Source organism: Bos grunniens, chromosome 4 (genome assembly GCF_055505025.1).
Source record: "Bos grunniens cultivar Pamir isolate PY7600 chromosome 4, Bosgru_T2T1.0, whole genome shotgun sequence".
In the NCBI taxonomy this organism is placed as follows: domain Eukaryota; kingdom Metazoa; phylum Chordata; class Mammalia; order Artiodactyla; family Bovidae; genus Bos; species Bos grunniens.
In genome coordinates, this window is record NC_141168.1 from 5,044,209 (window position 1) to 5,067,325 (window position 23,117).

The following is a 23,117-nucleotide window of genomic DNA, read 5'->3' on the forward strand; positions in this document are numbered from 1 at the left end:
TGCAAGGGGGACGGCTGGAAGGGGTGGCTTTCCAATGAAACAATATGGTAATGGTCACGTCACTGAGTAAACAGTCTTCGATTCAGTTCTGTAAGTCAAATAAGGTGAAGTGTAAAAGAATTCAATTTTAAACATTTGAACTATGCTTTAAAAATCAAGGACACCTTTAATGAACTCAAGAAAGTAACATCCAGGTGCTTACCAGCTGTTCACTGGTCATGGTCAGTTTTGTGTCTGTTTTAAATCTATGATATCAAAGGGCATGAATGAGTGTTAAGACTGTGGTGAGGTGACACTGTGAGCCATCTGCCTGCACAAAAGGTGACACACAGTGGAAACAGGTGGCAGCGTGTAACCTACCTACCAAAAGCAAACTGAATTAGAAAAACAAACCAAAATACGAATACAACCCATTTTATTAAATCTTAAAATGTCGTCTCTTCATTACTGTATCTGTAAGAGTTAATAATAACTCTTTGTGACTATAGTTAACACAATGAGGCCTGTAATTCTTAAAGCCTAACTGATGGAAAGGCTGCTGCTCAGACAGGAGCTCTAACTAATTTTAATTTGCAGCAGGAAACACGGGGTTCAAAACTGGAGTTGGGACAGACCGTCACAAAGAATGGAAAGGTCACGTGCCCTCCTACGCCCACACTGATGGCCTGCGGGGGTTAACTAGTTTTCTCGTTACTATGAGAGCAACACCATTCCATTATCTTCTGTTGCTCTTAAAGCATCTTCCTAATCACTTGTTACCTGTTTTTTCAACAGAGAGCCAGGTCTAAAAAGGGCGACAGTCAAGCAGGTGCTATAACACACGGTGCTGTAACAGCTGCAGAGGGTACAGCGGGCGCCCGGCGGTCCTTACGGGAAGGCGGCCCGAGGACTGCTGCCTACATACACCAGGGGGCAGCATCGCTCCACCACACACGACGGACTTTGCTCTCAGAAAGCCCGCCTCTTTACCTCCGGGTGAAAGAAAATCTCAGGGCCCAGGAACCTTTCGTAGCCAACATCTATGACGAACTTCTTCTGGTTGATGGCATTGATCCCCGTGTACTGTTTGATCCACTTCCGAGGATCCACGTCGTACTTGGCGAACTCCTTGACTATATCAGGGCAGATGTAGCAGTATTTCTCCTGCAGACACACACACACAGAGAAGTCACCAGAGTCTGCCTCTGACCGAGACCCAGTGACCCCCAGCCCTGGACACCCCGAAACCAGTCCTGCCCGCTCATCACAACTCCAGTGCGGACGCGATCCGGCCTCACAGACTTTTCATGACTCTGCTCCAGACTATGAGTGAACCTGCTTGCTTTGCAGCTTGGCTATTCATCTCAGCCCTCCCCTGTCATATTCTGCTGCTTATCAGCGGAAGTACTGACAGCATGTACTAGGTATCTTGTCTCCATCTCCTGTCTCCTTATTCCTCGTGGGGCCCCACGCGGCGCCTGCCCAGGCACTCACAGCCGTCCACCCAGACCAGCAGACCTGCACTGCAGCCCCACACTGAACACGGCCAACTTTACCCTGATACTGAACACGGCTGATCACGGGTCCTGAACCTGCTGTGCAGTCTGACACGGCACAGCCACCAGCTCTACAACGTGGACACACAGGACTCACAAGAAAACACACACCCCTGCCCGCTGGAGCACACACTCCAGCACGGAGTCAGGAGAGGAAGCAACGACGTGACGAAGAAGCAGACGACACGGCACGCTACAAGGTGCCAGGCGCCACGGACAAGAGGCCAATGGGCAAGACAGAGTGGCCACGCACCGCAGCCTGAGAACCTGCTCCTGGTTTTCACCCAGGCACCAGCACCAGCCTGAGACGTGCCCAGTGTCTCCTTGGCGTCTGGTGATGCTCCCCTGGGGATCTCTGGTCAACCACCTGTCCTGAGAGCTGACCTCAGCAGAGAAGCAGGTGGCTCTTGGTTACCAGATCCTGAAATAAGCTTCCTGTGGGCAACGTAGGCTGTGTTCAACACCAGGCACAGAGCTCATGCTCACCGCACATCTTAGGGCCTCAGGAGTTGGTGATAGACAGGGAGGCCTGGCGTGCTGCAGTCCATGGAGTCGCAAAGAGTCAGACACGACTGAGAGACTGAACTGAACTGAAGGTGGTTTCACGATAATAAGTTTGAAGTGTCCTAGAATCCCTGAAACAGATCCTATTGCCATCCTTGATATACTCTGTCAAATTATAAGCTCCACAACACTGTGCTCGTTAACATCAGAGTGAGTCCATACGACTGCAAGTCTGTAGACTGCAGACAGAAGTGTGCCGCTGCCCTGGAGGCCTGCTGAGTTCTTAGGGCATCTCAACTGGTCTAAGTGACGGCATGAACACCTCAGTGACGCTGGATGGGGCGCAGCCGTGTCTGCACTAAGCTCTGAACCCCCGCTGCCAGGACCGTGAGTGCCAGGCCCACCAGCCTCAGGCCTGCGGAGACCACCCCTGTGGGGTGTAGGGGCTCCACCACCTTTCCAGGACGCCCCCGCCCCGGTCTCAGGAAGGAGTGAGTGGAGGACTAACCACAGGCCAGGCAGCTGGCTAGAGGGACAGGGGTCTCTCTCAGCCCCACTTCACAGCTGAGCCACAGGCTGTGCGTCCTGAAAGCACCAGATCCAGGGTCAGGGTCAGCACCGGGCCCCAGAGGGCCCGCGACAAGGAAAGGCCACCACGGGGACCCGGAAAGCAGCCCCCCAGTCACCGCTCAGGGCTCCGCTCCCCCACGTCCACCCCGAGGGCTGGTCACGTGCATGACAGAGGGGGCAGGGAAGGAACAAGAAGAAAGGCGAAGGGAGGGCAGATGGGGGAGGTTTCAGTCTAAAAGGACGCTTCCGTGACCTTCCCAGGAGAGAGGGTGGATCTGGGGTCGGGCCGGGGCTGCAATTTCAGCTCTGAGGCGCCTCCTCCCTGGAAGCTCCTGTCCTGGACACCCAGGGTAGCGGGGGCCCCTCCTCGCAGAAGCCTCGGCCCCAGAACACCTGTGCTCACCGAGGGCGGGGGGAAAAAAGGGAGTGCCCCCTTGCTCCCTTCAAGCCCCTTACTGGGTGCTTAGTTGGGGACAGGCACGGGAGGCTAAACTCCCTGAGGTTCAGATGCTGTGTGCTCTATGAGAAGGGGAGACGCCCAAGGCCCCGTGTCACCCCCACACTTAAATGCTTCTCCATAAACAAAACCCTTGCTCTTCATCTGTATAATAATCACCCTTGTATTATGAAGACTCTCTTGCATTTTGGCTCTAATAAAAAACAGTAATTTGTCCTGATTTCTAGTGATCTGTCCTGATTTTCAGTTATTTGTCCTGATTTTCAACCTGGAAAGAAAGCTTCTTTAAAAAGGGTCTGTCAGCTGCTAGATACAGAGAAACACAAAGACCAGACTGATGGGCCCGGTCAAGCAGGCACTTTTAGAAAGGCCCTGTAGGACGTTTTTCTTCTCATCTTACTGATTTGATCTTAAAGCCCCTGAAACCTTTCCAGCATGGTCATTACAGTCTAGAAACGACAGGGGGCGGGGTGGGGGGCGCCGATCAATGACCGCACCCTGGAACAGCATTACTCTGAGCTGTAATTCACAGGGCTCAGAACCACACTCTACAGGTGCTGGAAATGCGTCTGAACGCTGGCTGACTTCACCAGACCCCTGACATCACTGCTGCTGCTCCCTAAGCTAGAGATGAACTTGGAGGGAGGGGAGGCAGACACGCTCAGCTAACTGAAGTTCTAACCTAATTAGGCTCCTTGAAATGATGCTGGCCTGGGTCCGGTGCTCAACCCCGGCCACCAAGCTGCCCTCATTAACAGCAGGAACCCCCGCAAGCATAAACGGATAGAGACCCACATTCTCTTGGGGAAGGAGGAGGAAGGAAGATGAAGCGGGGGGCGGGGGGGATGGCAGCAAGGGAACCCTCCAAACACCATTTCTCTCCGGGCAGACCGGCCTGCCCCCGCCTGTCTCTACCTTGATGGCTTTGGCGGTCTCCAGAGACTGCTCCGGGGGGATCCCCGCCTCCCGCTCCCGCAGCAGCTGCTGGATGAAATAGGTGATGTCCCGCCCTGCAATCGGGATGTGCTTGATGCAGCTTCCAATCACGTAGCCTTCTGCCTAGGGAAGGAGGGAAAAGACCAGGGGAGGCCTGTGAGCAAGTCCAGGAGGCACGGGCTCCCGGGCTGAGTCTGCCCTGCCCGCGCAGCACCACGGGGTTTCCCTCAGCCACACTGTCTGCGGAGGGCTCGCTCAGGCCTGGAGCCAAGTGCGGTTCCGTCAGTAGAACCTGATGTTTTCAAGAATGTGAAGAGAAAACCCTGTAAGACAGTTTATTTCCAAAAAGTATGGCTGCCAGTCAGAACAACGGATGAATCCTCCTTTTGTTCCTCTAACGAAAAGGAAAAAGTTTTATTTATAAGTGTTACAGCAACGAGAAGTGGACCTGTCGTGAAAATTCAGCAATCTGGTTAGCAGGCAGGACGCAGATGCCAACAACCTGGACTCAGTCTGGTTCCACAGGCATGGGCTGAGGGGCCGCGGACGCTGGTGACACGTTTCAGCCTCGGTGCCCTCATGCATAACGTGGGGCACATGGGGCGGATGTTGGTGACACAGCCTTCATGGGTAAGTCCAGCACCCAGCCAGTCCCGGGCAGGTAGTAAGCGCCCAGGAAGTGGTGCCCTCCACCATGCAGTGAGTGGCACTGCTCAGGGATGACTGGTCAGCCCCCCTGAGCGCTCCGCCGCGGGGGACCACGCTGGGAGGGGCTGGGCCGTCCTCCGCCGGTGCCAGCAAGGAGCTGCAGCCTGGCGCCCCCGCCCACTGCCCTGCGGGCACAGCCACCACAGAAGCCAGGCTGGGCGCCTCTAGCTCGCTCCAGGGAGCTGACGGTCAGCGAGGCCAGCTTCCTCGAGTGCAGAAGGGACCCTCAGTCTCCCGTGAAGCCCTGTCTCCTGGGCCACGAGCCCCTGGGACAGAGCGGACAGAGGCGGCTCTGTGTCACAGCGTGTCAGTCCTAACAGCCGTAAGCACAGACGCCATCACCAGTTAAGTTGCAGGAACAAGTCCCTGAGTTCCTCTTGAGGTTTCTTCTGACGTAACTCCATCTAGCAGAGAAGCTGTGGCCTTCCCAAAGAGTCCAAGCCATTTATTAAATATTTTAAGATCGAGATAAAAGATATGAACAAATTATTAAAATAATAAAGATAAACATAAACACTCATAAGAATATGAGCTCTCTCTGACACAAACCACTCACAATTTTTATATTCTATGTCTTGTGTTAGTCACTCTGTCTTTGTAACCCACCAGGCTCCTTTGTCCACAGAATTCTCCAGGCAAGAATACTGGAGTGGGTTGCCATTCCCTTCTCCAGGGGATCTTCCTGACACAGGGATCAAACCCAGGTCTCCCACACTGCAGGCGGATTCTTTACCATCTATGCTTTATATATAACACTTTCTAAAATGAATTCAACCAGTGTTCAATCAGCTTCATTGCAGCATTAAATATATTAAAACGGCCCACAAAACCAACAACAGGAAAATAAATGAGTGATGCTATACCCAGAGGATGGGCTATTATGTAGTAACTATTTTTTACACAGAATATTTAACCATACACTAGGGATAAACCAATATGCAAAATATAAATTTAGGATTACACTATACAGTCAGAATACAAAATCAGACACAGAATATTCTAATTCTGCTTAAAATATATGCACGTGTGTTTAAGAGCTTAGAAAGATATATAACCAAAAGCATAATGCAGTCCTCTGAGTGGGTACTACAGGTCTTTTTTTTTTTTTCCCTTCTCTATCTGTCCAAATTTTGTTCAACAAATGTAATTTTTATAATCAGGAAAATACTGGAAATAAGAAACAGATAAAAAGCTGAACAACAGCTTTCTCTGTGGGCCTGAACACCATGTAGAAGTTTTCTTTTCTTCTCCTCAACCAGATGCCAGAGGGAGGCAAAAAGCAGGGCGCCGTCCAGACCCAGGTCTGCCCTGTCTCTGAGGGCATGACCTCAACGCGGAGGCCAGCCCTCAGCAGTAACCTCGAGGGTCTCCAACACTGGTCATGGCCCTCAAGAGTGGGGAGGGCTCAGGGCCCAGCGGAGGGTGCTCTGCCAGCACGGAGAAGGCTCTGCCCCGTCTCTCCTCACCCCCCCGGGGCTCAGGGCACACTGGCAGGGGGGCAGGCGGGAGGAATGTGGCTGTATCCTCCTGACTGTGGACTGTGGACACAGGAACCTTGCCCTGCAGTGAACGCTGGCCTTCCAGGAATTAAAGCTTTAGCGTATTAGTATATCACTTCTCAAATGCCTGAAATGAAATGGTGACTATTTTTTCAATTAAAGTAAATGAATTGCTTTTAAAAAAAACCACCAGTTTGCACTTTTAAAAGACACACACACGCACCCATGTATGCAAAAAACACACTTGCAGTATCCGTTGATAACTAGTAACAGGGTTGAATCTGAGTCTGGAGGAGGAAGATGAGGAATCAGAGCGGGTCTGACTGTCCATTGTGCGCCCCCTGCAGGCAGCTTCAATTCATCTTTAAAAGAGCAAACCAAATAATGTGCTTCCCTGGTGGCTCAGCTGCTAAAGAATACACCTGCAATGCGGGAGACCTGGGCTCGATCCCTGGGTTGGGAAGATCCCCCTTGGAGAAGGGAACAGATAGCCACTCCAGTATTCTGGCCTAGAGAATCCTATGGACTGTGTAGTCCACGGGGTCAACAGTTGGACACGACTGAGTGACTTTCACTTTCAAATAATTAATTTAAATAATCCACTGGACTGAAAGAAAAAACAGATAGTGTTCTCTTGAAGCCTGAATTAAGAAATCACTTCTCTAACACTTTGAAATTTAAAACCAAAAACTGACATTGCAGAGTATTCTGCAGGCCAAAATAAACAATCATCCCTTGAAAGTGAAAATCAGTCATGTCCAACTCTGCAACTCTATGGACTATAGCTCCTCTGTCTGTGGGATTCTCCAAGCAAGAATACTGGAGCGTGGTGCCATTCTATTCTCCAGGGAATCTTTCCAACCCAGGGATCAAACCTCGGTCTCCTGCATTGCAGGCAGATTCTTTACCATCTGAGCCACCAGGGCATCTCCCTTTCTTGGCTCTTAAATAAGAAGCAAGAAGTGATTCCTCTAAAGCAGGAGCTGGGTCAAGCTACCCACCTCTTGTGACACAGCAAAGAGGTCATCCTGAGCTACTGATACCCAAGCGGACAGCTCAGAACAAGAGCCAGGAAAACCCCCTGGTGATGTACCGTGGGATCACGCGGAACCCAGGAGACCCCAAACCACTGCTGACACTCTGACTGCAGGAACCTCCCACTGCAGATCCCAAACTGCCAGCACCACGGACACAGGCCGCTGTCTTCTTTCTCACACTCCTGGGTGTGAAACTCCTGCTACCTTGGCTGAGTACAGCCATGTCCTCTAAAGTGGTGTCTTAACTCCAGAAGGGTGTTTTCCCTTCATCTCTTCCCTCACCTCTGATCAGGTGAGGCCCACAGAGTAAGGCCCTGAAGATGCCGCTTACCACTGGGATGGCGTGGGTGACCCCGTCCCCGCTGTCGATGACGATCCCCGTTAACGTGCGTTCGCCCACCTGGCGCGATGTCCACGAGGCGGCCAGAGCCAGCACTGCCTGCAGGGGAGACACGGAGACCATGAGCCTTCGGGGAGACTCTTCCCAAGGCCTTCACCTGAGGGTTCTCAGGTTCAGTCAAGCCTTCTCTTACTCAACAAGTCTGAGTAACTTCTTCCCTTCCCCACCCTCCATCTTCCCCCAAGAATTCAAATCCCAGTCCCATGGGGGACTAACATGCAAATTCTGTAAGCTTCACCTAAGGAGTCAAGCTTTCTGCAAAATAAACCAGAGTCTTGCAAAGAAAAGCTGGTAAGAACCACCAGAGGTCATGGCATTTGCTATCTCCCAGATTAATTTTCTATGTAACTCCTCCTCCTCCTTTTTCTTAGAAGTGAAGGACCAGAGTATGCAGAAAATATTTTGGGAGATACTTTTTAAAAATTTATTCCCAAAAATCTCAGTTCCTTTATATAGAGTAGCAGATAAATAACAACAACCAAAACCAACAAAAACCCCACATTCAGAACAATTAGCTTCTACAAGCTCATGGAGCCCAAATCCCAAAGGGATTTTTGTTCTCTAGAGAGTTTTGTTCTGTTTTTCAACAGATTCTATAGCATCTTTTCTTTTTTATGATCAGAAGGGAAAGAAGCCAAAAAAGAACCATTGTCTCAAGCCTGTCACCCAAATACCTTAGATGCTCATGTATGTGAAAAGACAAAAGCTGGACAGCTCCATACCAGCAGTAAAAACACAGATCACAGAACACGTTCAGACAGCATTTGAGTTCAAACCCAAATAGTGTGTGTGTGTGTGTGTGTGTGTGTGTGTGTGGAGGGTGCAGAAAAGGAAGAACACACAGCAGTCTCACAACAGGAGCCTTTAGGATCACCTTCCACTATGAGACAGCCAAGGATATTTAAGAATCATAAAAATCACTCTGCTTTTACCTGAACTGCAATGTAGAGTCCTGGGACATTAAATGATTCAAACATAATTTCTGCGAGATACTCTCGATTTTCTGGTGTATTCAGTGGCGGTTCTGTCTGTAAGAAAACATTCACTGTATGTAGCGTTCACTCAAATTTCATGTCACTACAACAGAATCATAAAAGAGTTACCCTAAAAGCATGATAACTAGGCTGCTGTACCATTTCTTAATTTCACAGGTAGGGCACACTCAGGGAGTACTCTAAAGAAATCAGTACTTTAAGAAATGGTCTAAAAAAAAAAAAAAAGAAAGAAATGGTCTTACAGCTCCTAATGTCTTAGGAGCTTTGACACAGCAGAGCAAGGACCTCTCTAAACACTTCTGCTCTTACTAGCCACCCCCAAAACAAGAACCAGACACAGAAAAGGAAACTCTACCTTCGATAATGCAACACCCACACACCCTGAAGCTGAGGAGACCTGCGGCGAGCTGCCAAGGGCAGTAACACCCCCCGCCCCCGGGACAAGAGAGGACACCAAGAAGGGGAAGGACCGGTGACTCCAGATGGCAGGCCAGCCACGCAGGTCTCCGAGAAGAGCTGAAGCAGGGCGCCCCGGCGTGGAACAAGACCAGTCTGAGCAGAGAAGAGCTGAGAAGCCTCCCTCCCCGAGCCCCAGCTGCTGTGAGAGCACAGGCCACAAGGTCAGATGAGGCAACTTTGCCATCAGCTGCGAGGCAGAAAGACCCACACAGAAGCAGCTTCGCCCAGACCCTCTTCACCCGCGCCCGGCCCAAACTCACACGCAGAGCTGTCCAGAAGAACTCCCTTCATTCCAAGATGAGGAAAGAACTCAAAGAAACCAGCCAAAGGCCGTATAAAAACACCACACGAGAAAGGGAGGGAAGGCAGAAAAGTAACAGGAAAAACAAACGGCAGACCAAAAAACATTCACCCAGAAAAACAGAAAAAAACGAATCAGGTGAAAATCATGGTAAAGACATTTCAGAAAATTCAAATATCTGTTTTAAAATAACTACCATTATCAAAGAGGAGGAAGTAAACAGGATTACAGAAAAAGAATAAATAAACCTGCTTTTTGTCATTCAGCAGTATGTTGTGAACACTTTTCCATGTCAATAAATATGGATATACATCATATATTTAAGCTGCAAAAAAAAAGAAAGAAAAAATAAATAAATAAAAATTCTCTGGGCCTTTAGGCAAAAAATTCCACGTTACCCTTTGTTATAGACTGAGCTGTGTGTCCCAGAATTCCTACGTTGAAGCCCCAACCCTTGTGTGAACGCATCTGGAGAGGAAGCCTCTAGGGAGGGAAGAGGGGTACATGACGTCATGGGGGAGCCCTTATTCCACAGGATTAATGTCTTTGCAAGAAAAGGAAGGCAGACCGGACAGCTCTCTTTCACACCCGCACAGAGGGAAGACTGTGGAGGACACGGAGAGGTCAGGAAGGACGGTCTCACCAGATACCAGCCCTGACGGCACCTGACTACAGACCTGAAGCCTCCAGAACTCTGAGAGAACACTGTGGGATTTTAGCACGCTTAGTCTGAGCAGCCCCTTCATGGATCACACATCTGTCATGGCGAAGGGGCTTGCATAACTCAGTGAAGTGATGAGCCATGCCCGGCAGGGCGACCCAAGATGGATGGGTCATGGTGGAGAGTTCTGACAAAACGTGGTTCATTGGATAAGAAAATGGCAACCTACTCCAGTATTCCTGCCAGGAGAATCTCATGAATAGTACAAAAAGGCAAAAAGATACGGCATCAGAAGATGGACGCCCCCCAGGTCGAAAGGTGTCCAATATGCTACTGGAGAAGAGTGGAGAAATAGATCCAGATACCTTGGCCACATGATGAGAAAAGCTGACTCGGTGGAAAAGACCCTGATGCTGGGAAAGCTTGAGGGCAAGAGGAGAAGAGGAAGACAGAGGATGAGATGGTTAGATGGCATCACCAACTCTGTGGACATGAGTTTAAGCAAACTCCAGGAGATAGTAAAGGACAGGGAAGCCTGGCGAGCTGCAGTCCATGGGGTCGCAAAGAGTCAGACACGACTTAGCAACTGAACAACAAAAAATGTTTGAGCACACAGAACAACCCTTAAAGCACAGAAAGTACAGCCGGTCTCAGCCATCAACACTACACAGGTGTGTACCACTGGGTCACTTACAGGGTCCTCAGGGCAGGAGGGTGTGACACATTGCTAACCAGTTGTGTTGTAAAAACAAATCTTCCCTGGTGGCTCAGTTGGTAAAGAATCTGCCTGCAATGCGGGAGACCTGGGTTCGATCCCTGGGTTGGGAAGATCCCCTGTGGCAGGGAAAGGTTCCAATATTCTGGCCTGGAGAGTTACTGTATAGTCCATGGGGTCGCAAAGAGTCGGACACAACTGAGTGACTTTCCCTTTTCACTTTTAAACATATAAGAACCTGGGAGAATCTCATTCCTATGAAGCTTTCCTGAATTAACTATTAGGAGATAAGTTTTAGCCAGACAATCAAAATGCAGAAAGTACAGCCAATGACTCACAGTGAGCAATTAATCCATATAAGATGTAGAAATAAAGATTTTTCTTTTCTGAGAATTATAGCCATAGAACAGAATGTAAACACTGTAAATTAAATCAGCAGAACCAGTATTAAGTTGAGAGGTATACATGGAAAGGAGGAAAGAATAAAAAGACATTGATAACCTTGTATCATGGAATCAAAAAATAATTGTTCTATTGACAGAGTATCACATATATTAGTATACACAACGTTACAGATGTAAATATTAGAATGTGTAGTGAAAGTGTTAGTCGTGTCCAACTCTTTGCAGCCCCATGGACTACAGCCAGGCTCCTCCATCTCTGGAATTCTCGAGGCAGCAATACTGGAGTGGGTAACCAACCCCTTCTCCAGGAGATCTTCCTGACCCAGGGATCGAACCCGGGTCTCCTGTACTGCAGGCAATTCTTTACCCTCTGAGCCACCAGGGAAGCCCAGTGTTTAGTAACAATCAGTCCAAAGCAGGTGACAGAGGAAAGGAAGAGAAGGTGAGAAAATGTTCAAGTGTAACAACTTAGTCACTAAGCACAGGAGGAAGCAGTCACCCCTACAACGCAAGTAAATACACAAACGTATAGCTACATTAAAAAAAAGTTTTAAATACTGAGTCTTGGGACCAAAAAAAGGGAAATACCAGAAAAATTCAAATCTGGATTGTGGATGAGTTAGCAGCATCACATCAATGTTGATTTTCTAGTTTTGATAATTACATTGCGGTTACGAAAGATGTTAACAGAGGGAGCTGGAGAAAGAGTATATGGAAGTAATCTGTAAAGATTTTTTTAAACTTTCAAGTCTAACATTCTTTCAAAATATTTTAAACTGTACAAATAAAAGGAACTAAAACAATTTTTAAAAATTACTGAATTCTCAGCAAGAACTCACCCAATAAAAATCAAAGAGAAAAATCAAACCTGAGTTTTCAAACATGAACACATAAACAAAACACATAAAAACCAGACACCATAGCGGGCAGCAAAACAGCTGAGCCGAGCCCACACCAGCCCGCCCAGGAGGAGAGCTCTGTGGTTCACGCCCCGCCTTCGATTTTCCTAAGTTTGGAAACTGACTTCCTCTCTCTGCACAATTAGTGCTGACCTCACAGGAGCCTAAACCCAGGCAGCACCTGGCATGTGGTGAGTTATTGTTACCAAAAGCATCAGCAAGGAGCAGTGAGAGACACGCCTACTAGCGACAGTCTCTCGGCTAAGACCAGGAAACAAAATCGCATCACCCTATCCCCGCAAAAAAACCAAAGTGCCTCAGAGAGGCGCTGTTTCTAAGATGGGAAAAAACCCAAATGCCCATCTCTAAGAACTGATGCAACAAACGACCCCACGTCCATAAACACAACCTTCCGCAGCGATTAAAAAGCATGGGCTCTATGGGTGCTGACACGAGACACTCCCTCGAATAAGCTGTCACATGAACACGCCTTCATGTTCTTCTGTGTCAACAACTTCAAAAAAACAAAACAAGGTGTGCAGTGGAGAGGAATGGGAGCTGCTTCAAGGGCAGAGTGTCAGATAATGAGATGGGAACGTTCCAGAGACCTGTCACAGCACAGGGTGAACACAGGCAGCACGCTGGACTAAACAGGAACATACGGATAAAGGGGTACATTTCACACAACGCTTTTCATCACAATTGAGTCTAAAATAAAATGTAAACCCGAGATGTACAGCAGTGTGTGTACCTCGTCACCACGGCACACACAAGCTCGTGTGCAGTGCCCGTGCCTGCACACTAAGCCCTCTGCTTGAGACCCAGGAAAGGCGGGTCCTCTCAGGAACATGTCCTCTCAGGACGCACACCGGGCGGCAGCGCAGAGCCGAGAGGAGGCCCCAAGGACTGGAAGTCCTCTGCACCTTCTGACTCCGTGCTGTGCGCTGTCTCTTCAAACAAGTCAGCGGGCTGTCGACGGGGGCTTTGGTTCAGACTCCTGTCTAGCAACTAAGGCAAAGCTCAAACCCAGTGCCCCAAGCAAGTTTTAATTACTGTAATTAGAATCAATATATTCCCCGGATGGGAGAGAGAACGCAATCTTAAGAAGAAATAATAGAGGCATCAAAAGCAGACTGTAAATAAGGGATCTAAAAGTCACCCAACATGTAACTTATTTTAACGTGCCAGCCTCAAGGTGTTGCGATTAAACCTGTTACTTCCTTAAAAACAAACAAACCCACTGCATGGTCAGCACAGCGTCATGGCTGCTATTCTAGACCTCTTTCATCTAAAGCACGTGAGTAACAGCTGCAGGTTTCAACAGTGCTGGCTACCAAATATCTCCTTAAAGTGCTTCCTATCAACCTGAAACGGAGAAGGCAATGGCACCCCACTCCAGTACTCTTGCTTGGAAAATCCCATGGATGGAGGAGCTTATTAGGCTGCAATCCATGGGGTCGCTAAGAGTCGGACACGACTGAGTGACCTCCCTTTCACTTTTCACTTTCATGCATTGGAGAAGGAAATGGCAACCCACTCCAGTGTTCTTGCCTGGAGAATCCCCGGGAAGGAGGAGCCTGGTGGGCTGCCGTCTGTGGGGTCGCACAGAGTCGGACACAACTGAAGTGACTTAGCATAGCATAGCATATCAACCTGAAAAACAAAGGCTGTTGGTGGGGTTAAATAACTGGGTAAATACATGCAAACGCTGAGTGGGGGAGGGGCAGGGCACACAGCAGGTGCTGGGCAAATGTCAGCTATACTGTCGATAACCTAACTCATGCCAGAAGAAATTATATAGATTAACCACAGAGTGCTACAAAATCTTTTCTCACCTTGAAGAGGAATGCAAGCACCTTAATAAGTACACTTGATAAACAAAGCATTTAAACTAAGTAGAGGAGAAAAAAGGATCAGGAGAAGACAAAAACAGCATGGAAAGTGTGCTTGCTAACAGGGAGTGTTTCTCGTCTCCCAGCCAAGAGCTGCCTGTTTGGTGTGAAGCAAAAACTGAGCCTATGGAAGACGTTCCCAGCAAGAAAACAGATGAAGCCAGGCTCCTGGATTCTTCCTGGGTTTGAGCTCAGTGTCAACTGGTGCTCCAAATAAATCCCAGACGGATGAAAATTACGTGTCAATATCAAAGCAAAATAGGCTTACTACATAAAAATTCACAGGTATATTAGCTCAAAACATAATCTGCAAAGGGGGGAAAATGATAAAAACAAGTATGTGCTCTTGACAAAAGGTTGCTACCTATTATACGTAAGAGTTCACAGTATAAACAAAATATGGTACATACCTACAACAAGAATATTTATTGGCCCTAAAAAGATGGAAATTCTGATACGCTACAATGTGGCTGAACCTTGAAGACATTATACTAAGTGAAGCATGCCAGTCACGAAAGGGCAAATACTGTTCAAGTCTGCTTGTATGAGGGCCTGGAAGAGCTGCAGTCACAGAGATACAAAGGAGGATTGGGGGAGCCGGGGGAGGGGAAAGGGGGGAGGTATTCTTTAACAGGGTCAGAGTGCCAGGCTGGGAGATGAACCAGTCCTGGAGGTGGATGGTGGTAACAGCTGCACAACAATGGGAATGTATTCCATTCACCAAACCGGACGTTCAAAAATGGTTAAAATGGTAAATTTTACGGTATGTACGTTTTACCACAAAAGAAACTTTTGTTGTTCAGTCTATCAGTCATATCCGAATCTTTGCGACTCCATGAACTGCAAGTCAGGCTTCCCTATCCTTCACTATCTCCTGGAGTTTGCTCAAACTCATGTCCACTGAGTCGGTGATGCCATCAACCATCTCATCCTCTGTCGTCCCCTTCTCCTCTTGCCTTCAAGCTTTCCCAGCATCAGTCTTTTCCAATGAGTTGCATCATGTGGCCAAAGTATTAGAGCTTCAGCTTCAGCATCAGTCCTTCCAATGAATAATCAGAGTTGATTTCCTTTAGGATGGACTGGTTGGATCTCCTTGCACTTCAAGAGACTCTCAAGAGTCTTCTCCAACACCACAGTTCAGAAGCATCAGTTCTTCAGTGTTCAGCCTTATGTTCCCGCCCCCCTCTCACATCTGTACATGACTACTGGAAAACCAGAGCTTTGATTACACGGACCTTTGTCAGCAAAATATGCTCTCTAGGTTTATCATAGCTTTTCTTCCAAGGAGCAAGCATCTTTTAATTTCATGGCTGCAGTCACCATCCACAGTAATTGTGGAACTCAAGAAATAAAATCTGTTACTGTTTCCACTTTTTCCCCATTTATTATTTGTCATGAAGTAATAGACCAGATGCCAAAATCTTTCTTCCCTGGTGGCTCAGACAGTAAAGAATCACCTGCAGTGCAGGAGACCCGGGTTCAATCCCTGGGTTGGGCAGATACCCGAAGAAGGGAATGGCTACCCACTCCGGTACTCTCTTGCCTGGAGAATCGCACGGATGGAGGAGCCTGGTGGGTTGGTACAAGGGGATCACAAAGAGTTGGACGTGAGTAGGCGACTAACACATTAAAAAAATCTTCTAGGTTAAAAAAAAAGTTCATAGAAATCACAGCTATAGGAAAAGCAATATAACACTGATATGTAAAAACACAGCACAGGACATGAACAGGCAATTCACAAAACAGGACAGACAACTAACATACGAAAAAGGTTTAAGGTCCAAGTTATTAAAAATGCGAATTAATGTCAGATAATCAAAAATATTAATCCAATTCCGACAAGAGTTCAAATAATGTGGTCTCTTGTACACTGAAGATTTTAGTATGAAACGGTACACTAAAGATTCAAACTTATTAATACTTCTGGACCCCAAAATCATATTAATACATAACTTTTATATCTTTAACATAACAAGTATTCTAAATATAGAAAAAACTATGCAAAGATTACTTCATATTACTTCTTATAAAACCAAGAAATTGGAAGTGAAAGTAAACATCTAAAAATAGTGGAAGTGCTAAACAGACAGGCAGTATTCACTGGATGGAGGGTTATATAGCCACTAAAATGAGGATTATGAAAACCTCTCCCCTCATGGGGGGAGAGGGATGGAAAACATAATATTGATGCAAAAACATATAAAAACACACTGAAAAGATTAAGTGAAGATACGCTAAATATTAAAATGTATGTTAATGGCACAGGGGTGTGAAAAGTCCCACAGATATCTTCCAAATTTTCTAATTCACACTTACAGTCCTATACTAAAAAATCTTTACAAATGTTGTGAAATCTGGGGTTACAGCTTGTGTGCAAAGTTCCACAGAATTGCCCAGTACAGCTGTCTGATGTATCTATCCAGACAGAGAGACTCACAGAGGCAGGGCGGCGAGCAGAGCTGGGGAAGTGGCCTGCTGGCTCCTAGCACAGGCGACCTCGCCACACCCGGCCAGAGTGTTAAGACGCTGAATGGGATCTTGTCTTGCCACTGTCTTCATGCCCACAGTCACGTCATTACGGCAGGCAATGCGAGCTCCCTACCCAGCACCCAGTCTCCCTTCTGCTTTAATGACCACTGATCGACCATGGGCCCACAGGAAAAGCATTTCCCAGACTTCCTTCTGGACAGGGACGGCTAAGTGATTAAGTTCTGGCCAACAAGAAGCTAAAGCTGGTGGATGTGGCTTCTAGGAGAGCTCCTTACAAGGCTGAAGGGATACTCAAGTAGTAGACTCCCTTCTGCTGCTCTTAACACCTTCCTGGAATGCAGAGGTTATGACTGGAGCTGCAGCAGTCAATCTGTGGTCATAAGGTAACCTTTGAATGGAAGCCATGTGCTAAACAGATCTCCAGTAACATAAAGAAGCTGCCCTGCTTACTACAAATGTATTTAAGAAAAAGAGAACCCTTAACTTGCTTAAACCACTGCATTTTACATTTTAATTACTTGCTACCAAACAATTCACCATCTGGGAAGAATTTACCTTAAAATCTGTATACTTCCATTTAAGGGAATGTTTTCAATATAATTAGGTTCTCCTGGTTCCCAAATTAAATTCAGCATTATTAAGAGCCAATTCTCATGGGGTCTGAGAACCGTAATCATAAATCTGTTTTTTCTCAATCCTCCACTTCCTTTGTGTCCTGCTCATAACTGTTCCTTTAGGACACCAATCTAAATGAAGCTTTCCCAAACCATTATTTAGTATGAGATTTAAACTAGAGATATCAAATTCTTATTTTTTTAATACTGAAACACGATTGAAACGTCACATGAACACAAGTTACACATTTTTATTCATTAATAATGGTGACACATCATCTGGCACTAACTCTAAATGAATGAATCGGTGCCTCAAAACCAATCCACACGCCTGATGAAGACAGCAAACTGAACACATGGGCTAACACTGCTCCACCCCCAAGACTCTCGATAACTGCAGCGAAGTAACCTTTTCAAAAGTATAAATCCTCAAGGAGGGGAGAACAGGAGAGGAGATGACAAGGTGCTGGAAGGTGGAAAGCACGCGGTCAGGGGTGGGACCACGCGAACCCAGGGCCATCCACCTCCGCTCCAGCCGGCGACCACCACGCTGGACAGAGTGGGTCCACGTCACTCTCAAGAGTCAGGAAGGGAAGCAGCACGGAGGGTCAGGACACACGGCAGCGTGAGGGACGAGAAAGCGGGTGCGGCATCGCTTCTGGGTGTGTCTGTGAGGTGTCTCAGCGAGACATGAGCAGTCAGGACCGAGTAGAGAGAAAGGCCCTCACCCACATGGGCGGGCATCACCCAGGCCACTGAGGACCCCGTGGCAGAAACACACGAAGGAAGGGCGGTTCTCTCTGAGCCGGCACGTCCATCTTTCCTGCTGCTCCTGGTTCTCGGGCATGCATGCTGCTTGCTCCTCCTCCTTGACTCATATTCAAAAAGTCTGCAAATCTCTCCAACGAGACAACTCAATTCCCACTCAAGAGCACCCCAAGGTTCTAACACAAGCGATTCTGTTTTGAGCTCTGGGCAAATCAGTGTTGGGAAAAGGGCAGGACTCCCATTTGCTATCTGCTCAATCCACATGACCGAGAGGAGCTGAGTCTCTGAAACGTCTTGAAATACATGAGCCACGATGAGATCATTCTCACGCTATCCAGGCATCTGGTCACCACAGCCATAAAGAACAATCTGCGGGATGACTGAGGACCTTTAATTTAACCCCATTGGCTTCTCTTATCCCAAGAAGCCTTCATCTGATGCCACAGTTTCATAAATGTCTTCAGCTAACTTTCAGACTCGACCATACATCTCTCTACACCAGCTTCACCCCCCGGAACTTCCCCATTAACAGAGGACTGCGGGGATGAACCTGAAAGACACGTCCCTCTTGTTACCGCCTCGGTCACACTGTGCAATGAACTGATCTGGAAAGTCCAAAGCACAATACGTGGAACACAGGATTTTCTGACCTTTAAAAAACTGGATTATTTCTGAGGGTTCATTGTAGGTACTCGTTTTTGGCCAATGAACCTTTCCATGTTCATATGAAGCACGCCACACTTCTTTCAAGACCGTGGTTTATCTTGTGCGAGTGTGTGCTCAGCTGTGCCCGACTCCTTGTGACCCCATGGACCACAGCCACCAGGCTCCTCTGTCCATGGCGTTTCCCAGGCAAGAACACTGGAGAGGGTTGCCAGGTTGCCGTTTTCTTCTCCAGGGGATCTTGACTCTGGGATCGACCTCACGGGTCCTGTGTCTCCTCACTGGTGGGCGGGTTCTTTACCACTAGCGCTTCCCAGGCTAATGCAGGCTCAAGCAGAAAAAAATTTCTTGGAGGAAACGTTGCCTGTGAGCTGTGTCCTAGCGGTGTGCATCTGCCCCACAGGCTGAGAGCAGGCATCCTGAGTGGAGGGAGAAGAAAGCTCTGGCAGGGAAGCTGGGGCAGACAGAAGGAAGCTGCTGGGTGGCACCTCCCCTAAAGTCCTGTCCAGCAGGTAGGTAGTTACGTGATGCGCAAGAGAAGGGGAAACGCCAAATGTGACAGGTGGGAATCTGTGATTTGCTCTGGCTCTAAAGATAAAACCACTCAGACACACCGTCAGCTTCCTGGCTCCAATTGTTTTACATAAACCACAGTAGATGCATAAGAGAGAAAATACACGTGGCCAAAAAAACACGGTACTCACCCTCGATAATTTCTAGTTGTGGTGACATAGCCAGAAAAAAAAGATCAGAGCACCTTCAAGGACTTGCTCTAATAGATTTAAATATACAGATTCCATGGGCCACTGTAACAGTCTTTGTAGTTAGCATATTTTAAGGCAGATAATTCTAAAGAACACTCCATATTTAACATTAGAGAGAACTATATAATTGGACCAGGGACCATTTGAGAATGTACTTAAATGGAAAAAATCCAAAGCTAAATTATGTAGGTTTTAATGTGCAATTTATGTTGTGTGCAATTTCTCTCCATAACGCACGTGTTTTCTACGTGCAATTAATTTTAACTTAAAAAGAACATTTCATGGAAGGGAACATGTGATGTTGAAGAGAACAATTGGGAAAGATTCCATAATGAGAGATTTCTTTTCATTTCTCTGTCATGTTTTACCTTGTTTGAACAAGATCAATTAAGTACCACACTATTAGGGCCCATAATTCAGCTCAATTTTATTTCAGAGTAAGATTTAAATCCTGGCAAAGTAACATCTTGACTCAGTTTCCTCCGCTATAAGAAGCAAAATCAGAGTCGTACGCTTACTTCAGGAGGACATCTGAGTACACAGCTGGGTTCCCACCCAAATCCATTCCTCCCCCATTTTCGGTGTCTCTGGAGGCCCATTTACGGACCTGCCCTCCTGGGGCCAGGTGTCTGACGTGGTCCCCTCATCAGCCCCAGGGAGAATCTTGGTTACCCACACCTGTGAAGGTCACTGCACTCCCCTTGCAAGGGACCAGGTTAGGCATGGAGGGATGGCGCAAATCTACCAGGAAGGTTTCTGGGAAGGGGTTCTTAATTCTTAGGAAGCACTTCTACGTCTGAAAGCCAACACACCAAGAGGTGGTACAGGAACTTGGGCCACCATCCCGGCCGGAGGGCAACCAACATGAGAGGCCGAACTAGTGCCTAGGCTGGCCGTCGCCTCCCATCTCTGAGCTGCTGAAATAACCAGCCCTGGAGCAGCCTTCCCATTTTGTGAGACAGTAAGCCCCTTTTGGTTCTAGACATTTTTGCTGAGCCTTCTGTCATTTACCCAAAAAGTACCCCGATTCATACAAACAGCTTCAGCAGGAATTTAAAGCTCCCCAGGGAAGAATGAAACTTGGACTTAAAATCTAAGCAACTTGGAATTTACGGGGATATATTCTTGTTAGTTCCAGTCACTCACCATTAAAAAATAATGATCCTCAGGTTCAGCTCGAAGATATTTAAAAATCACTTGTTCCATGAACCTTTCCATCAGATCCCAGTCTTCAATTATTCCATGCCTTATTGGCCACTAGAGCAAGAGAAACCAAACCACGTTCATATCAGTAAGATCCACAGTTTAACAACCACACTGGCCCAGGAGAGATGGAAGAGACCCAGTTATTAGAGAAAATAGGGCCTTTGCATGGAGAGAATGTGAACTTACATAAGGAAGTAACAGGCATTTTGCCAGAAAGATTGTATTAGATTATTGCTTATATTCTACTCCAGCCATTTCTAAGCACAAAGAATTGTCTTAACAATGGGATAGGTAACAGATGGGAAAGTACAGCTAACCTACCACACCATTTGATCTGTGGAGTTTGTAGGGTTTTTAGAACAAACGTCTAGTTAAATAATTTTAGTGCTGCTTTTTCACCTGATCAATCTACAACTTTTCCACATCTGGCGGGGTATTTAGCCCACCTGCAATACCCCAGGGGAGCAGACCTTGCTTCCCACACGGTCCAGCATCCCAGGTCAGTCCTGCATCCCGAGGCTGTGTGAGCTCACCTGCTCTCCCACATCAAAACACCCGAGTCAAACCAACAACAACAAAAACCTCTTTTCCAACAGAAGAATTAAAATGCACTCTGCCGTTCACGGGCATCGTCTCCACACAAAGCACCCCTCTGCATCACCTGTCCTGCTGCCCTTCCTGGCTGTGCTCTTACAGGGGGGTTTACCCTGGCGGCATCTGTGCGCTCACAGAGGGGTTTACCTTGGTGGCATACGTGGGTTTATCTATGGCTTCGTCCCCTATGAAGAAGTCCAGGTCGTCAACTCCCCTCAGTACTCTCCTCTGAGCTTGGTCGACCACCTTCGCCGACTCTCTGATGGCGATACCTGAGGGAAAACAGCACAAAGCATCCATCACCACACACGCTCACTCCAACCATCAAGAAAGGATAACATAGTCCCTATAGAGGTATAAGCAAAATTTCAATGTTAGGGTTTTATTTGGGGTCAAGCGTGCTCACAGAAAAGACTATTATTGAGGAGTACATAAAGTAATACAGAAACAAGCTGTTAGGTCCCAGTATTATTTTCAGCAAGGCACAAAGAAACTTAGCTGGTCTACTTTCAAAGCTGACAAAAGCTGTATTACTAAATTTCTTAGTTTCATCTGAAAAAAAAATCCCTCAAGACAGTAAATGAAATGCCCATGGAGTATCAAATAGGTGCCAAAATTTAAAATATAGAAAGAGACAAAATTTAAAATATTTTAAAGAGTAAACTGAAAAATGACTATATGCTCTCAAGTCATATTCATAAAGCTCTATGTCAGATTTAAAATACATTTTTAGTATTGTTACAAAAAAAACCTGACTTCTCATTAAAAGAAAAACCAAGATTTTGCTAATATCTGACAAAAGAAAAGTAAAATAATCAAACAACTGTATTATGTAAAAATATTAATGACTTTTTGGAAAAATTTTAATAAGAGCTTAACCTTGATATTTAGAAATATACTTAATAGTAAATAATCATATAAAACTTAACTCCAGAATTTAACATCTAATGTGGAAAGCCTTACAAAGATTCAATTTTCCATTTCAATTCCTAGCCCCTGGTTACATTCTGAATTCCTATAAACTCGTCTTCATCAACTTTATTCCAAAACAAATTAGTAAACACATACAGTTATTTTTAAAGGTAGACTATCTGAAATTCCCAATTTATTTACAAATGAAGAACAGCAACAAAGCTATGGGAGTGAATTTTAATCCTTTTCCTCAGAAAGGCATCTTCAAGTAACAGCCTCAAAAGCAGGAAAAAAAGGACAGAAGTCACTCTGCCCGCCTCCTTTTCTCACCCCAACCCACTGCACATTGAGCCTCGAAGCTTTCAAGTTATGAAGGGTGGCACGCATCTGAAGGACCAGAATTTCCTGCAGGACACGCTGGGGACTGAGCCAGAGAAGACATTCGGCTGAGAAGCAGTGAGCCTGTCGGGGCCTCGAGGCTGAGAAAGGGGCCAGAAGAGTCCGGAGGGCCAAGGCGTACGAAGGCGCCTGCAGAAACAAGCACAGCCCACCTGTGGACACGGCGCGCACCACCACACGGCACACGGACACGCCGTCATCCGGTACCCTCGGCACCTCAGAGGGCCCCGCGAGCGCCCTGCCGGAGACCTCGGAGCTCCTGACCGCGCGGCGGCACCGGACAAACTTAACCAGGCCTGAACCTAGAATCCCACCCCAAGTACAAACTTAACCAGGCCTGAACCTAGAATCCCACCCCAAGTACAAACTTAACCAGGCCTGAACCTAGAATCCCACCCCAAGTCAGCGTCAGAGACTGCAGACACACAAAGACTCTTCCATTCATGACGCCATGGGCAATCGATCTAACGAAAGAAAAATCACCACCTTAAAGAAAAACATGCTAAATTTCGTGAGAATGAAGCCACCGCACTCAAAAATTTACACAAGAACAAAGTCAGTCTTTGTTGTAATCCCAAAAGCTACACGCAAGTACTCTGACCCCAAATTACAAAGGACCAATGTTTTAGTGGCCCTTAGCAACAACAAAACCATAAAGTGTGCTTCTTTTAACTGTTATACAGAAGTAACCAAAGTCATGAAAGAGAGGAAAGGTGGGTACACAGAGCTTATATT

The 23,117-nt window shown here is 47.0% G+C and overlaps 1 protein-coding gene across 20 annotated transcripts in view; it reads right to left on the minus strand.

The window, feature by feature from the left end:
- The window catches only part of ACTR3B (actin related protein 3B), a 104,214-nt gene that overhangs the window by 49,358 nt on the left and 31,739 nt on the right, over window positions 1-23,117 (minus strand). For 17 of the 20 annotated variants that reach the window (XR_015161879.1, XR_015161875.1, XR_015161874.1 and 14 more), the window contains 6 exons: window positions 21,219-21,343; window positions 20,418-20,528; window positions 8,579-8,674; window positions 7,578-7,685; window positions 3,982-4,125; window positions 970-1,143 (listed from right to left, as the gene is read on the minus strand). Coding sequence is in view for 11 of the 20 variants with exons in the window: in XM_086394743.1 (XP_086250869.1) it covers window positions 970-1,143; window positions 3,982-4,125; window positions 7,578-7,685; window positions 8,579-8,674; window positions 20,418-20,528; window positions 21,219-21,343 (758 nt within the window). In the remaining 9 variants the exon portion in view is untranslated. Of the gene's footprint in view, window positions 1-969; window positions 1,144-3,981; window positions 4,126-7,577; window positions 7,686-8,578; window positions 8,675-8,779; window positions 8,904-9,360; window positions 9,536-20,417; window positions 20,529-21,218; window positions 21,344-23,117 lie in introns of those variants that run through there. The other 3 variants (XM_086394745.1, XM_086394746.1, XM_086394744.1) reach the window with 3 other exon arrangements.